At 43.2% G+C, this 16,429-nt stretch overlaps 1 protein-coding gene across 1 annotated transcript in view; it reads right to left on the bottom strand.

Moving 5' to 3' along the window:
* RANBP10 (RAN binding protein 10) overlaps window positions 1-16,429 on the bottom strand; it is a 65,361-nt gene that overhangs the window by 33,407 nt on the left and 15,525 nt on the right. Inside the window, exon 3 of the mRNA XM_080828226.1 lies at window positions 6,421-6,473. Within this exon, the coding sequence (XP_080684352.1) occupies window positions 6,421-6,473 (53 nt within the window). The remainder of the gene's footprint in view (window positions 1-6,420; window positions 6,474-16,429) is intronic.

Raw genomic sequence — 16,429 nt, 5'->3', positions numbered from 1 at the left:
CAAGGAGACTGCTTCTCCCTCTCCCTCTGCCCCTCCCACCACATGTGCTCCCTTACTATCTTTCTCTCAAACAAATAAATAAAATCTTTAAGAAAAAATTGTGAGGCATAAAGTAGTACTTAGAGAAAATATGTAACAATAAACATCTATCTTTATTCTTTTTAAAAGATTTTATTTATTTTTGACAGAGAGAGACACAGAGAGAGAGAGAGAACACAAGAAAGGGGAGTGGGAGAGGGAGAAGCAGGCTTCCCGCCGAGCAGGGAGCTGGACACGGTTCGATCTCAGGACCCTAGGATCATGACCTGAGCCAAAGACAGACGCTTGATGACTGATCCACCCAGGCACCCCTGCTGAAGGAAATTAAAGAAGATCTAAACAAATGGAAAAACATTTCACATTCATGGATCAGAAGATTTAACATTATTAGGATGACAATACTTCCCAAACTGATCTAGAGATTCAGTGCAATCCATTAAAATCCCACCTGATTTCTTTATAGTAATTAACAAGCTGATTCTAAAATTCATATGGAATTGCAAGGGAACCAGAAGAGTCAGAGCAATCCTGAAAAAGAAGAAAAAAGTTCAAGGGCTCACACTTCCCGATTTCAAAACTTACTATAAAGCAACAGTAATCAAGACACTATGGTATAGGCAAGGACAAATATATAGATCAATGGAATAGAATTGAGTATCTAGAAAAAAAATCCATACATCTTTGGTCAAATGATTTTCAACAAAGGTACCAAGATCATTCAGTAAGGAAAGAACAGTTTTTTCAACAACTGATGCTAGGACAATTGGACAGCCACAGGCAAAGGAATGAAGTTGGATCCTTACCTCACACCATAAAAATTAAATGATCAAAACCCTAAATAAAAGTTGTTACCACATGACCCAGCAATTCCACACCTAGGTATACAACCAAATGAAACGAGACATAAGTCCACACAAAAACTTGTACACAAATGTTTACAGCATAAATCATAACAGCCAAAAGGTAGAAACAGTCCAAATATTAATTAAAAAACAAAACAAAACAAAACAGGGGTGCCTGGGTAGCTCAGTGGGTTAAGCATCTGCCTTCGACTGAGGTCATGACCCCAGGGTCCTGGGATCAAGCCCTCCGTTGGGCTCCCTGCTCAGTGGAGAACCTGCTTCTCTTCTACCTGCCGTTCCCCCTGCCTGTGCTTGCTCTCTGTCTCTCTCTCACTCGCTCCCTCTCTCTGTGTCAAATAAATAAAATCTTAAAAAAAAAATCCAAATACTCACCAACAGACACATGGGTAAGCAAAATGTGATATACCCATATAATAGAATATTATTTGGCCATAAGAAGAAATGAAGTTCTAATACACATTACAACTTAGATGAACCTCAGAACATTATGCTAAGTGAAAGAAGTGGTATGCAAATATAACACCTGTTGTATGACTCCACTGATATGAAATGTCCAGAAAAAGGAAAATCCATGGAAACAGAAAGTAGATTAGTGTTTCCAGGGGCTGCAGGGAAGGAGAATCAGAGAATGACTGCTAATGGGTATGGGGTTTCTCTTTGGGGTGATGAAAATGTTCTGGAACTAGATAGAGGTGATGGTAGCACAACTCTGTGAGTACATTAAAATCAATGAAATGCATACTTTAAAGGGGTGAATCTTATGGTCTGGTCAGCAGAGAGTTTGTTTAAGATTTTTCTCCCATTCCCTCACCTTCTGCCCTTCCCCCTGCACACTCTCTCTCTCAAGTAAGTAAATCTTTAAAAAAAAAAGTTTTATTTATTTAAGTAATCTCTACACCCCACATGAGGCTTGAACTCATGACCCCGAGATCAAGAGTCATGTGCTCAGGGTGCCTGGGTGGCTCAATGGGTTAAAGCCTCTGCCTTTGGCTCAGGTCATGATCCCAGGGTCCTGGGGTCAAACCCCGCTTCAGGCTCTCTACTCAGTGGGGAGCCTGCTTCCTCCTCTCTCTCTCTCTCTTTCTGCCTGCCTCTCTGCCTACTTGTAATCTCTGTCTGTCAAATAAATAAATAAATTTTTTAAAAAGAATCAAGTGCTCTACTAACTGAGCCAGCAGGGAGCTCCTTTTTTTTAGGTTTTGACAATATTAATCAGAGCCATTTTCCCATAAAGAGAATAAGATGGCCAAAGCAGAATATACGGAAAGTGATGCCACAAGAATGAACTTACTTGAACAAGCTAACAAGAAAGGAAAGGAAAGTCTTTAAAATGTCCTCCCCAAAAGACCAGCTGGCCCTGATAGATTCGCTGACAAGTTTTTCTAAACTTACAAATCAAAAGTAATCTACATACACAGTCATGAAAATAAGGAACTCCTCCCAATGACCTAGAAGGATTCTTCTCAACTACACAAGATAATACTGAATTATCTCAATATACACCCATAAGGCACTTATAAATATAACTGTCCACTTATGATGAAATGCTTCCAGTTAAGTATTCCAGAAAAAGGAAAGGAGTCCTTTTTTTTAACCAAAATCTACCACCTTCTGAAGTTCTATCATACGCCTAAGCTCTCATGATTCTTACTGCCCAGGCTGCCCAGCTTAGCCTCCACCCCCTCTGGAAGGCCTCCTCTACAATAGTTCACTCTTGAACTAGTTACTTATTAGCAAATCTGATCACATTTTGCCTATGTTCAGAACACTCCTGCAATCCCCACTGCTTAAATAAAGAAGTCCATGGCCCTTGGAATGGAACATAAGACTCTTCCTTCAACTGGGTCATTCTGACTGCCCCCAGGAAGGCATCCCATCACACAAGACAACTTACAGATCTACTCACAGGCCTTACTGTACCACCACGCAGACCCACCTGACAAACTCCTGTATGTCTCTCAACACCAGGCCGAAACACCCCTGTAAACCCACAGGAACCACCACTCGCCCTCAGACACAACAGTATCTATCAAGAAGATACATGGACACTCAAATATCTCACCTGAAGTTAACACCAAAGTCTCAAATTCTAGACCCAACCTAGGCCACCATCGTCACTCACCTCCCACCAACCACATATCCAAACAGTCCCAATAGCCTTCATCACAGCCAAGGGTCTCTTGGAAATCAGAAGCAAAAGCCAGAAAGGCTTTAGCTGCTGTCATCCTCCATCTCATGTCCCCAGTGGAATACAAGCTAGTAGCTTCAGGTCCAACTGTTATGAACGACGATACTTCCAATTTTGGATAATGTATGCTCATTAACTACCCCCACCCCCCGCATATGTATGTACACATACCAAAAAAAGCAATCCCAGAAAATGAAAAGTGCCAAAGGGGATTCTGATCTTCCAAATGCAGCATTGGGATAAACAAGCCCACCATCATTCCTAAGAGGAACGTCTTCCCTCTACCCCTACATCTGTCTTGTGCTAGGTCTTTTCAGCCATTCAGCCAGTCCTGTCTCCTGGGAAAGCCAGAGGCATCCATCCTTCCTAGGGAGAATCCCTATCTAGCTGCCAACTAATTCCTACTTTTTTTTTTTTTTTTAAGATTTTACTTATTTATTTGACAGAGAGACACAGTAAGAGAGGGAACACAAGTGGGGAGCAGGGGTCGGGGGTGGAGAGGGAGAAGCAGGCTTCCCATCAAGCAGGGAGCCCAATGTGGGGCTCAATTCCAGGACCCCGGGACCACGACCCGAGCCGAAGGCAGATACTTAACAACTGAGCCACCTAGATGCCCCTGATACCTACTTCCTACCTTAAGGAATAATCAGGGAGATTATCAGAAATTATAGGAAGGGGGGCACCTGGGTGGCTCAGTGGGTTAAAGCCTCTGCCTTCAGCTCAGGTCATAGTCTCAGGGCCCTGGGATCGAGCCCCGCATTGGGCTCTCTGCTCAGCGGGGAGCCTGCTTCCCCATCTCTCTCTGCCTGCCTCTCGGCCTACTTGTGATTTCTGTCTGTCAAATAAATAAATAAAATATTTATTTAAAAAAAGAAAGAAAGAAATGACTGGAAGAAAAGCCCTCAGAGCCTGCAGCCCGAGTGAAATGAAAATAGGCGTAATTCCCAAAGGGGCCCCTTTCTCCTGCCAAACAAGAGACACACCACTCAGGATGTAAAAAAAGATGCCAACTCTCCGGATACATTAGTGTGGGGACCAACACCTCATCTACTGTCTCCAAGCCCCTTCTCCTATAGGTCCACATCCTGGGCCTAGACAGGGTCTGATTGCATAAGGGCCCCAAATGCACTTCCACACAATATTACATTCTCAACATCAAGGCACATGACCAGCAGCTGGCCTCCAACTGGTGCAGAGGGGGTCAAAAACTCCATCTTATGAGTGAGGCAAACAGATGTGGCCAGCTCCACATGGCTCCATCTCAAAGAGATTCAGGTCAGCCCAGGTAGACCTTGAGCCTCCCCCTCCCACCTCATCTGCTCCACTCCATGGATCTCAAACCAAATGAGCGATGCAAAAAACGGTTCTTACTAAAGAAGAATGAGCATGTGAAACTTAGAATACCAATCCTAGCACATGGTAAAAGGCTGTATTCCAAATCCACCTGATAGATGTGAGGACTCCTTGATACAAGGGCATCTGCTTTTGCTTATTTTAATTTTATTTACACTTTTTAAACAAATAATATATTCACAAGAAAGAAAATGTGAAGATTTTGAAAGTGAAAAATTTCTTTCCCAGTCCTATCCCTAGTCACCCTGTCACTTCCCAAGGGATAGCCGATATTACAAGTTTTTCTATAGATTTCCAAAGATATTCAATGCATGTATAAGCAGGTACAGATATGCTAAATTTGCTGTTTTAATTTTTATACACTTCATAGCATATTATACACTGTTCTAAGCTTTATATTTTCCACTTAACAATACACTCTAGAGATTACTCTAAATTAGTACCTAAAGAACCTCCTCATTCTTTTCACGGCTGCATAGTATTCTTTTCTGTGGATTAACAAAAATTCGTTTAACCAATGTTCAAGGTTGCTTAAAGTGACAGTAACAGATTATAACAGCTATTTCTACATAATAAGCCTCTTCTTCCCTGCCATCAAGGCAGTGCAAAAGTTCAAAGAGCACACTTGGCATAAGAAAAAGATTAAGGGGCATCCGGGTGGCTCAGTTGGGTAAGCCACTGACTCTTGAATTTGGCTCCATGATCTCAGGGTTTTGAGATCAAGCCCCTTGTCCCTCTTCTTCCCCTTCTGTCCCTTCTCCCCGCTTGCAGGCATTCTCTCTCTCTCTCTCAAATAAATAAATAAATAAATAAAATCTTGGGTGGGGGAAAAAAGATTACAGCCACATGCTACACAAAGAAGTCAATTATGCCACACACACATCCTGATTATTAACTAAAGGCCAGTTTTCCCTGAGATCAAAGCCAAAACATTTCAGACTCCCGACAAGTAGCTGAATCCTGAGCAAGTCTAGATTTCAAGTTCTTGAAATCGGTCAATTAGAAAAAGATATCTATGGGGCGCCTGGGTGGCTCAGTGGGTTAAAGCCTCTGCCTTCGGCTCAGGTCATGATCCCAGGGGCTGGGATTGAGCCCCACATTGGGCTCTCTGCTCGGCAGGGAGCCTGCTTCCCCCCTCCCCCCCGCCTGCCTCTCTGCCTACTTGTGATCTCTCTCTGTCAAATAATAAATAAAATCTTAAAAAAAAAAAGAAAAGAAAAAGATATCTGTGTCTTACATTAAGCATAGATGGGAAAAAATGTAACATTTAAGTGCTGCTCTCTTTGGAAAAAGCCAGCTGCCTTCTCTCGGTGTCTGGGGCACAAAAAGTGGAGAGAGCCAGAGCAGAGACACAGAGACTTTGCCTGCCTTCATGACGATGCCAGGGTAGCTTGCACCATGTCACTTAGGCCACTGAAGGAACAAACGGACTTCGGACCATCTTCTGGTGGAGGTTTCTATCCCTTCAACTCTACATAGCCCAGGTGGTTGAAAGGGTGCCTGGGTAGTATCGGAGGACCATCTGCAGGGCCCAGAGCATTCCCCAAATCTGAGGTTACTGACTGCAAACCCAAGTCTCGCACACTTCATATTTATTAAAAAATTGCCTCAACCACATTCCAAATGGGAGGCCACTCAAAGACCGATTCTTAATAATGGTGAAGTAACAAAGAAGCCAGAGTTGGCAGCAGCCTTATTCTCCATATATGCCAGAGTCCCAGGCTGGTCAAATGCCAATGGGAGTGAGGGCTACTAAGGCGTATCTCCACTAGGAGCAAGCTCAGGTTGGTTTTGACTGCAAACAGTTCAAATTCCAATTAAGCCTATATCATCCCAGCCATGGCCATATTTTAGGATCTTCCACCCAGTGACCTGGCTTTAGGTAAGACAGTCTCCAACGTCGTGGCTGCCACCATGATTCTCATCACAGAATGGATCAGAAGAGTAGAACAAATATTCTCTTAACCAATGACTCACCAGGAAGTCTGTTCATGTTGACGCCTTGAGCTGAGAGTCCTATTCCCATGTACCTTCAAAAAATCACACACACAAAAATTTGGTTAGCAAATGATTACGCATCTCCCTTCTAAAAACATTTCTTGGTAAAAGAAAAACAAGAAAAGCAATGAATATAAGACTCTTAACACAGTTCTTGGAGAGCCTTCACATTTTGATTTTCTAAAGAAAATCCAAAAAATCATCTAAATGCCTTAAGTAGCTGGAGAAACAAGAGGTAGTGTCTGTAACCAGGAACTTCAGTTTCAGATGAAAGTTTCCTGAAATCACTGTTTCCAGTCCCTTGGTTTCTGGCTCCAGCTAACGCAGCGGAATCTATCCTCAAGAAGTACCTAAAGTGAGTATTTGAATCCTAGGTAGTGCTTGGCAGAAAGATGCAAGATCAAGCCCACAGGGATAAGCCACTATTCAGCAAGGACCAAGACATGGAAAAAGTACAGCCAGGCTGGGTCTGTATAGAATTATCAAGACCCCAGGGCTCTTCTCTGGGTATCTCCAAACTCACTAACATAGCCTAATACATGCACTCACCACTGGCCTCCCTGATCATCCAATGTTGAGGCAGGGTGTCCTTAAGCCCTGAGGATCCCCCTACCCCCACTCCTCCCACCCAGGTACCTAAACACCTAAGTTATCCACAGCAAAGCAGGGCCCATGCTGCACACCTCGGTCAAACATGTCTCAGAGGCATTCATGAGCAGGCCAGAAAAGGAAATGAACAGAGTTTTTTAGTCTGTTTGTATTATGCAAGGAAATAGTGAGGTATTTCTCCAAGAACTAAGAGAAATAGGTCATATCTTTCTAACAGTACAACAGGAGAAACCCACACATGATGCCTGATATTAACCATCTGTGAGTGCCAACAGGTAGTTGAGAAGCTCAGAATACTAAAAACACCAACCAAGAGGGCTGAGGTATAACTTTATGGTTGCATAAAAACTGAATGTACTTAAGGCCACTGAACTTATACTTTAAGATGGTGAAAATGGTCAACTTCATGTGATGTATATTTTACCATACACACACAAAAAAGTTTTTAAGATTTTATTTATTTATTTGACAGAGAAAGAGAGAGCATGAGAGAGAGCACAACCGGGGGGAGAGGTAGAGGGAGAGAGAGAAGCCAACCCCCTCACACAGGACTTGACTCCAGGACCCTGCGATCAAGACCTGAGCCAAAGGCAGATATTTAACCGACTGAGCCACCCAGGCGCCCCCACACAAAAATGTTTTTTAACACAGGGTTGCCTTCTTTCGACCATTTCCAAGTGGCTGCACATTTACATTCCAATTGTTCCCTGTTGTAAATGATTCTGCAAGGAACACTTCCACATACATCTTGGATTATTACTCTTTCCCCGACATGCTCCATGCACCTATGTACCTGTTTCCTAACACTACCTGAGTTCCCACAACATGGCGCTCCTGTCTCTGCAAGTCCTTCATCTATAGCAAACACCCCTTTCCCTTCTCTGGCTGGCTGTGCCACTGCGTTTTGGGGGAGCAGCCTCTGCCATCCAAATAAAGGATCAGGCAGGAAAGGAAGGCTCTGACCCACACACCTTCCTCTGAAACCAGCAACCCCATCATGCTGGCAGGAACCAGGAAGACACCGACCAACATATGACCCTGGTAACTTGGCCTGCAGCAGTTCGGGGAATGAGGAGGGAAGGGAAAGGAACAGCACTTCAAAGAGGAACTTGCAAGGTTCAAAGGACTGAGACTATCAAACTGCCTGACCTCCTGCTAAAAATGGACCTTGAAGAAGCATCAGGGGCAGAATCAGTGTAAGCCTGCTGGCAGGATCCCTATTAGATTAAAACCTGTACTTTTCCCCAGAAAAACAGCAGCCCAAATAATCAGCTTCCTTACTTCTCGTGGTAGAGGCTGCCACAAGCTGGTCTTCATTCTCTCTCTCTTTTTTTTTAAAGATTTTATTTATTTATTTGACAGAGAGAGATCACAAGTAGGCAGAGAGGCAGGCAGAGAGTAAGGGAAGCAGGCTCCCTGCTGAGCAGAGAGCCTGATGCGGGGCTCTATCCCAGGACCCTGGGATCATGACCTGAGCCGAAGGCAGAGGCCTTAACCCACTGAGCCACCCAGGCACCCCAGGGTTTGTGTTTAGAGTGCATTTTTCCTGGATGACCCTTAGCCACTTAAGGTTAACGCGAATAGGGAAGGTCAACCAGCTTGGCCACCAGCAACAAGGGTCCAATTCCATAAATTTCCATGGGAATAAGGAACTACTAAGGCACATGTACTCAAACACAAGTTGCTTATTAGCCTTCTGCACTGGGGAAGCCTTTTCCACATCCAGCAGCTAGCCCTTAACACTTGCCTATAAACTCTTTGCCCCATAGGTGGGATAGTGTTTACCAGGCCTGCGAGCCTTTACATAAACCCTAGGGTCAACTTGTGAATCCTCTCCCAGAGGAGATCCTATACCCACACTTGGGTGCCATGTCACCTGCAGGTGTCAATGACACAGGGAGCAACTCCACGGGAACCTAAGTTGCATATTCATATGATGCTGGAGTTGAGTCACTATTCAAAAGAAATGAGTCCTAACTCTTCAAACAATGGGTGACATTAAGTCTTTTCTAAAAGTCTGATGTCTAAAATAATAAAAACACACAGCCTTATACCTCCCAGCAAGTCTTCATGCACTTGAAAACTATTCTCCAACCAGTCTGAGATAAGTAGGGGCAAAAAAGCTGTAAGGACTCCATGAATATACTGAAAAACACTGAACTGAACACTTTAAGTGGGGAATTGTATGGTATGTTAAGTTACATCTCAGTCATACTCAACAAAGTAGGAATAAACCAACAAATATCTCAACATAATAAAAGCCATATATGATAAGCCCACAACTAACATCATACCCAATGGTGAAAGACTATAAAACTTCTCCTAAGATCAGGAACAAGACAAAGATGCCTGTGTTTGCCACTCTATTCGACAGAGTGTTAAAAGTTCTAGCCAAAGCAATTAGACAAGAAAAATAAAAGGCACCCAAATTGGAAAAGAATAGGTAAAACTATCTCTGTCCACAGATGACATGATCCTATATGTAGCAAACCCTAAAGATTCCACAAAAATGCTATTAGAATAATCAAATGCAGCAAAGATGAAGGATACAAAATCAACACATGAAAAGTAATTGTTTTTCTATACACTAACTATACACTAACAGTGAACGACAAAAAAGGGAAATTAAAACAATTCCATTTATAATAGCGTTATAAAGAATAAAGTGCTGGGGGTGGCACACCTCGGTGATTCAGTCAATTAAGCACTCACCTTTGGCTGAAGTCCTGATCCTGAGGTCCTAGGATCAAGCCCTGTGTTGGACACCCTACTTGGTGCGGAGAATGCTTTTCTCTCTCCCTCTGACCCTACTCTTTGCTGGTGCACTCACACACTTTCTCCTTCTCTCAAATAAGTAAATAATAACTTAAAGATGAAATGAAATGAAGTAAAATTAAAAATAAAATAAAATACCAGGGTGCCTGGGTGGCACCCCGTGAGTGAGACATCTAACTCTTGGTTTTAGCTCAGGTTGTGATCTCAGGATTATAAGATCTAGTCCTGCACTGTGTTCTGTGATCAGTCTGCTTGAGATTTTCTCTCCTTCTGTCTGCCCTCCCCTCTCTAAAATAAATAAATCAATCTTAAAAAAAAAAAGAATAAAATACTTGGGAATAAACTTGACCAAGGAAACAAAAGACTTGTACACTAAAAACTGTAAGATGTTGCTGAACAAAATTAAAGAAGACACAAATAAATGGAAAGACATCTGTGTTCACAATTGGAAAACGTAATATTGTTATGATGCCAATACTACCCAGTGCAATACACAGATTTAATGCTATCCATATGGAATCTCAAGGGACAATGAACAGCCAAAACAATCTAGAAAAAGATGAAAAAAAGTTGGAGGACTCACAGTTCCTGATTTCAGAACTTACCACAAAGCTGTGTATTGGCACTGGCATAGAGACAGACATATAGACCATAGTAACACAAAAGAGAGCACAGAAATATACCTTCCCATATGTGGTCAACTGATTTTGACAAAGATGTTAAGACCATTCAAGTAGAAAATAGTAACACTTGGTGCTGGGACAACTGGATATCCACATGAAGAAGAATGAAGTTGGGCCCTTACCATACACCATATGCAAAATTAACTTAAAACAGATCAAATAAACAAGATCTAAAACTGTAAAGCTCTTAGAAGAAAACACAGGAGAAAAGGTTTACATTGAAATTGGCAATGATTTCTTGGATATTAAACCCAAAGCACAGGCAACAAAAGAAAAAGGTAGGGATGCCTGGGTGGCTCAGTTGGTTAGGCCGCTGGCTTCGGCTCAGGCCATGATCCCAGGGTCCTGGGATTGAGTCCCGCATTGGGCTCCTTGCTCTGCCAGGAGCCTGCTTCTCTCTCCGCCTCTGCCTGTCACTCTGCCCACTTATGCATGCTCTCTCTCTCTCTCTAACAAATAAATAAATAAGTAAAATCTTACCAAAAAAAAGAAGAAGAAGAAAGAAAGAAAAAAGTAAACTACATCAAAATCTTAAGCTTTTGTATCTCAAAGGACACCATCAGAGGCACCTGGGCAGCCAAGATGGTTAAGCGTCTGTCTTCAGCTCAGGTCATGATCCCACGGTCCTGGGATTGAGCCGCACTTTGGGCTCCCTGCTCGGTGGGTAGCCTGGTTCTCCCTCTCCTTCTGCTGCTCCCCCTGCTTGTGCTTTCTCCCTTTCTCTATCAAATGACACATAATATCTTAAAACAAACAAACACCATCATCACAGTGAAAAGCAACCCATGGTATAGGAGAAAAACAAAACCAAAGAGAAAATCTATTAAAAATGGGCAAGGACTTGAATAGTTACTTCTCCAAAGAAGAGACAAATCACTAATAAGCACATGAAAAGATGTTCAGCATCAGAATCACTGAGGAAATGTAGATCAAAACACAATGAGATACAACTTCCTACGCTTAAGGACAAACAATAGAAAATAACAAGTGTTGGTGAGGATATGAAGATTAGAACCCTTGTGCATTGACGATACAGCAGCTGTGGAAATCGGTATGGCAGTTAATCATATGGTAATTCTAAGTTTAAAAAATCAGGGGTGCCTGGAGGGCTCAGTCGTTAAGCGTCTGCCTTCAGCTCAGGTCATAATCCCAGGGTCGTGGGATGGAATCCCACATCAGGTTCCCTGCTAAGCAGGGAGCCTGCTTCTACCTCTCCCACTCCCCCTGCTTCTGTTCCCTCTCTCACTGTGTCTGTCTCTGTCAAATAAATAAATAAAATCTTAAAAAAAAATAAATAAGCCATGTTGGGGCATCTGGGTGGCTCAGATGGTTAAGCATCCAACTCTTGATTTCAGCTCAGGTCATGTTCTTGGGGTCATGAATCAAGCCCTGCAATGGCCTCCATGCTCATCGAGGAGTCTGTCTGAAATTCTTTTTCCCTATTCCTCTGCCCCTTTCCCTGTTCACGTTCTCTCTCTCTCTCAAATAAACAAATAAAATCTTTTAAAAATTACACTTTTAAAAAAAAGATTTTATTTGTTTATTTGAGAGGGAGAGAATAAGAGAGAGATAGTACAAGACAATGAAGGTCGGAGGGAGAAGCAGACTCCTTGCTGAGCAGGGAGCCCGATGTGGAACTCAATCCCAGGATCATGATCTGAGCCAAAGGCAGCTGCTTAACCAACTGAGCCACCCATGCAACCTACACTGTCTTTAAAATGCTTAATTTTTAAACAAAAATTACCATTTAATCCAGCAATTCTACTTCTGGGTATATATCCAAAAGAACTGGAAAGAGGCACTTGAACAGATATTTGTACACTCATATTCATAGCAGCATTATTCACAACAGCCAAATGGTGAAAGCAAACCAATCCAAGTGTCTATTGCTGAATGGATGAATAGATAAACAGAATGTGACACATATACACAATGGAGTATTACTGAGCCTTAAAAAGGAATAAATTATGGGGCACCTGACTGGCTCAATTGGCATGCAACTTGGGGTTGTAAGTTCAAGCCCTATATTGGGTGTAAAGATTACTTAAATAAATATAACTTTAAAAAAAAAGGAAGGAAATTCTGATATATAATACAACATGGAAGAGAAATTCTGGGGGCACCTGAGTGGCTCAACTGGTTAAGTGTCTGATTTCAGCCAGGTCATGATCTCAGTGTCCTGGGATGGAACCCAACATGGGGCTCCCTGCTCAGGGGAGTCTGCTTGCCCCTCCCCCTGCTTGTGCTTACACACTCTCTTTCTCTCAAATTAAAAACAAAACAAAACAAATAAAAAATGTTTAAAAGAAAAAAAAGACAAGGGGTGCCTGGGTGGCTCTGTTGGTTAAGCATCTGCCTTCAGCTCAGGTCATGATCCCAGAGTCCTGGGATTGAGCCTCATGTCTGGGCTCCCTGCTTAGCAGGGTGTCTGCTTCTCCCTCTCCCTCAGCCTGCTGCTCTCCCTGCTTATGCACACTCTCTCTCTGCCAAACAAACAAATCTTTTTTTAAAAGACAAATTCGGCTTGATTCCACTTATACAAGGTATCTAGAATAGTCAAATTCATAAAAACAGAAAGTAAAATGGTGTTTGCCAGTGCCTAGGAGGAGAATCAGGAGTTATTGTTTAATGGGGACAGTTTCAATTTGGGAAGATGAGAAAAGTTCTGGAGATAGATGGTGGCGGTTGCACAACAATGTGAATGTACTTAATGCCACTGAACTGTGCACTTCATGACTCAAATGATAAATTTTTATGTTACGTATGTTTTACTACAATAAATAAATGAATATATGTATCAATGCAACTGCCCCTCCTCCCCAAAAAAGGTTCAAGTTCACTATCATCAGCTATAGTAATTGTTATTACATAAAATCTTTCCTCTCTTCAGGCTGGGGGATTTAGGATCCAGGAAGACAATACCCTCACCTGTTCATTCTTTCAGAGGTGTCACCTCTGGCCAAAAACCCAGCATGAGGGTATATGTTTATTCAGTTCTGATATCCCCCAAGCCCCCAAATCATCCCAACACAGGAGATGGAGCTTAAGTTTACAGGTTCAAGCCCTATGTCTTATGCCACAATGAACAGAACTGATGCAAGGCCTGTTGCCTACCTCAGGATACAGGAGCTATAGGAAGGAGCCCTCAGCCCTCAGAGGAAAAGCACAGAGCCACAGCAGTACTGGGCACATAATGCACATTCAACAAACCCCTAGTGCTTATCCACGCGTGGTCTGGTGAACTTTATCACCAAAGTCACAGGGTCCTTCCCAGCCACACTGCAAGGGAACCTAAGCTTCTAGCTGGTGTGAAAACATAACAGAGCTACATAATAGGTTAAGTGAGCTCTGAACTCAGCCATAACACCCCCAGTACTATTCTCCCCTCTTGCAGACACTAGACGTCAGCAGTGAGATTAAATGACCTATACTCATGAAGCTAGTGACATTACAGGCATAGGGGAAGTCTATTTCTCCATCCACTCATGAAAAATCTAAGGAGGCCTGAGGTTCCTTCCTTGTCAATCACCAACAAAGGACACCTGTAGTGCTTTGCCAGGTCGTGGACTCATGTGGTCATGGCTCTCTGATAGGCTGATAAGAATGAGGTAAAACAATAAGGAAAGAGCATACTGAAAATCCAAAACCCACATATGTTCTCCTGGGCACACATAGAAGTATCTTCGCATCTAAGCAGCAATAATACTACCTCTCCTCTGCAGATCTCTGGTGACATTTGAAAATGAATGGGTTGTTAGGAGCTGTTGAGTCCTGGCTAAAGTTGAGTAATTCAGTGAAGACAGGTGTGATAAGTTTCCTTATTTTACAGAGGCCCTTGAGATCTTCTGTGCCCAATATGGTGCTGGGGACACAAGGGTAGGAGCCTGAATTCAGTCTCTGCACTCTGACAGTTTCCAGTGGCAAGTCAGGGGCAAGCCAAAGACTCAGGGTGCACTGACTCAGGGATTTCCAGAGGAAGTAAAGACTGAGCCAAGACCTGGTAAGCTGTAAGGGGGAAAAAAGGAGCACGTTCCATGCAGAAGCAGCAGAATGTGCTGAGGCGCAGCGGCAAGAACGCAGCCCCAAAGTCAAGGAACAGAGAGAAATTAGTGTGGCTGGGTCACAGCCTGGGTAGACCTAAAAGGAGCCAGGAAACTGGCTATCCATGCACAGCTTGCATGCTAGCTAAAGGAGTTTGAACTTCATGGAGGGTCAATAGGAAGCTGCAGAAAGGATTTAGAAAAGGGTGGAGCTGATTAAACCCACTAATAAATGTAAAATGTAAAATGGATTGAAGTGGCAAAACTAGAGGCCACCCAAATCATCCCAGCCAGAGATGACAGGGCTGGACAAGAACAGAAGCAATGGGGATGGCAAGGCACAGAGAGAACCAAGTGCTCTTTAAAATATACATATATATATATATATATATATATATATTTATCTTTAATTAATCTCTACTCCCAATGTGGGGCTTGAACTTACAACCCCGAGGTTGAGAGTTACATGCTCTACTAAGTCAGCCAGGCACCCCCAAGCCAAGTGCTCTTTAGAACACACTGATCTTATGCAAGGGGGAGGAGCTGCCCCGGACACAGCCCAGCACAACCAGTCACCATAGAAAGGGCAATTCTCTGAGACCCACTTGCAAACTCTGGAGCCCAAGAGCTTGGCCTGTCAGCAGTAACCTTTCTCCAGTTCTCCTCCAACCGTAGCATTTATACTGTGTGCAACCAGCCAAACAAAAAACAAAAATCAGGGGCACCTGGGTGGCTCAGTGGGTTAAAGCCGCTGCCTTCGGCTCAGGTCATGATCCCAGGGTCTTGGGATCGAGCCCCGCATCAGGCTCTCTGCTCAGCAGGGAGCCTGCTTCCCTTCTCTCTCTCTCTGCTGCCTCTCTGCCTACCTGTGATCTCTGTCAAATAAATAAATAAAAATCTTAAAAAAAAAAAAAAAAAAACAAAAATCATGCATCAGACCAAAGCATGAGACAAGCCCAGATTCAAATCTCACCCCTGCCACTGAGTTCACCCTATGCCCAAATCAGCTTGTCAGACTGTTCCTCAGCTATCACTATCAGTCCAGAGAGGCCTCAGGGTAGCCACTGAACAGGATCCTGGGCATGGTGCAGGGAGGGCTGTTGGGGGCTACTGGACAACTCCACTGTACTTTAGTTCATGCACTAGAGACTTTTCTACCATTGGAATTGGGTAAAATAGGACATTTCTGAGGGCCTGAATCTTGGGACTTCTAAAAACAAATGCCCGTTTACTGGGGATCACTGAGGAAAAAGGAGGTGAGCATCTGCTTCCTTCTTGGTAATGTGTCAGATAATGCTAGAAAACTAACAGATACAAGCTGCCTTGGTCACCTGGGAGGGAAACAACAGGGGTTCTCACTTCCTAAGCAGGTAACTGGAATAGACAGAGCTTAGCTCCTCTATATTTAACATCTCCACTAGGGCTTTCTTTTCAAGCAGGAGGATATATCTGAGAAGCTTGGGGGCAAAGTTATTAGCCTACATCATGACTTAAAGTAGGGTAAACCCATCTGCTTTACTCCTTTCTTCCATATGGCAGCAAAATGGAGAATACCATTTTTCTTTTCTTTTTTTTTTTTTAAAGATTTTATTTATTTATTTGACAGAGATCACAAGTAGGCAGAGAGGCAGACAAAAAGAGAGAGAGGAGGAAGCAGGCTCCCTGCCAAGCAGAGAGCCCGATGCGGGACTCAATCCCAGGACCCTGGAATCATGACCTGAGCCGAAGACAGAGGCCTTAACCCACAGAGCCACCCAGGCGCCCCGAGAATACCATTTTTCATAGCGGTGAGACAACCAGTTAGATATAGAGGGACAACAGATGGTAAGTTCTTCATGGCAGTGAGACCACGAGCTGGCCTCTAACTTCTCAGTTTCTACT

Source organism: Martes martes, assembly GCF_963455335.1.
Source record: "Martes martes genome assembly, chromosome: 17".
Lineage (NCBI taxonomy): Eukaryota > Metazoa > Chordata > Mammalia > Carnivora > Mustelidae > Martes > Martes martes.
Note: the sequence above shows the minus strand (reverse complement) of the source record. Positions and strands in the feature narration are given on the sequence as shown.